General features: G+C 39.0%; 1 protein-coding gene across 1 annotated transcript in view; it reads left to right on the top strand.

Annotated features, from left to right (window-relative positions):
• Positions 1-1340, top strand: part of SUB1 (SUB1 homolog, transcriptional regulator) — an 8059-nt gene extending 6719 nt beyond the window's left edge. Inside the window, exon 4 of the mRNA XM_006761772.2 lies at positions 1107-1340. Coding sequence (XP_006761835.1) covers positions 1107-1186 — 80 coding nt within the window. The 3' untranslated portion in view covers positions 1187-1340. The remainder of the gene's footprint in view (positions 1-1106) is intronic.
• The last annotated feature ends 6 nt before the right edge of the window (positions 1341-1346 follow it).

Here is a 1346-nt window from a genome sequence, read left to right as displayed (position 1 = left end):
TATTTTATTTCTCCATTTGTGTGGGTCAGGTATTAGAATATGGAAGTTTAAAGGACAAAGTTCTTCCTGCTCATACTTTTTGATGTATGGGATGATACTCCAACCGAGCTACCCTGCCAGGGCAATGCTTAACTTTAATGAGGATAAAATTATGGCAGAGCCCAGCCAGCGTAGCTCAGTGGTTGAGCGTTGATCTGTGAACCAGGAGGTCTCCGTTTGACATGTCATTAGCTAACATTTTATTTTTTATTTTTATTTTTTATTGATTTTTTACAGAGAGGAAGAGAGAGGGATAGAGTTAGAAACATCGATGAGAGAGAAACATCGATTAGCTGCCTCCTGCACACTCCCTATTGGGGATGTGCCCGCAACCAAGGTACATGCCCTTGACCGGAATCGAACCTGGGACCCTTGGGTCCGCAGGCTGACGCTCTATCCACTGAGCCAAACCAGTCAGGGCCATGAGCTAACATTTTAAATTTTAACATTTTAAATTATGCTTTGTTTGTGATGCCTATTGATATGCCAAGCTTATAATTTAAATCAGCCAAAAAAACTTAGGCTCAGAGGTATTGTAATTGTTTTGAAGTCATGTAGTTAGTGGCAGTTAGGCTGGGATTTGAATCCAGCCTCTCGACTGTACCTTCCAAGCAGTCACATCCCAGGGATTTCCCAAAGTGAAATGAAGGCTTCCGGGAGAACTCCGTACAAGTCGTTCACCTGAGCGCCTGTGGGAATTGGGAGCAAATGTTGGAGCCAACGGAATGTAGAAATGAATGGGTGTCACACACCAAACCTGGACCTGGCCACTGGAATTGCTCGTTTGCAAGCATTTGTGAGCTAAGCTTCAAGTCATTGTTTGTTCTCGCTGAGTTTAGTATGTGTCTTGCAGATGCAGTGTGGGAAGTAAAACTAGATATAACATCGATCATCCCGGGCAATCATGATGAATTTATAGTTAACAAGATATCTTGTTGTCAATATTATATCATTGTGCCATTCAAAAATGGCAATTTTGATGAAACAGTATTTTATTTGGAAGTTTAAAAACCCTCAGGAAAGCTTAAATACATTTTTAACTTTTGATTTTTAAAACTTTGTTTTAGGTATTTCCTTAAACCCTGAGCAATGGAGCCAGCTGAAGGAACAGATTTCTGACATTGACGATGCAGTGAGAAAACTGTAAAATCTGAGCCATATAAACCTGTACTGTCCTAGTTGTTTTAACCTGTCTTTTTACATTGGCTTTGTTTTTTAAATGTTGTTTTCCAGGCTGTTGTATATTTGGATTGCAGAACAATTTGTAAGAATACTTTTTTTTTTTTTTTTATGTTTTTAAAAATATT

The sequence above is a fragment of the Myotis davidii genome, unplaced genomic scaffold, assembly GCF_000327345.1.
Source record: "Myotis davidii unplaced genomic scaffold, ASM32734v1 scaffold496, whole genome shotgun sequence".
Classification (NCBI taxonomy): domain Eukaryota; kingdom Metazoa; phylum Chordata; class Mammalia; order Chiroptera; family Vespertilionidae; genus Myotis; species Myotis davidii.
The sequence above is the reverse complement of the archived record's forward strand: the minus strand, read 5'-3'. Positions and strand labels throughout refer to the sequence as shown.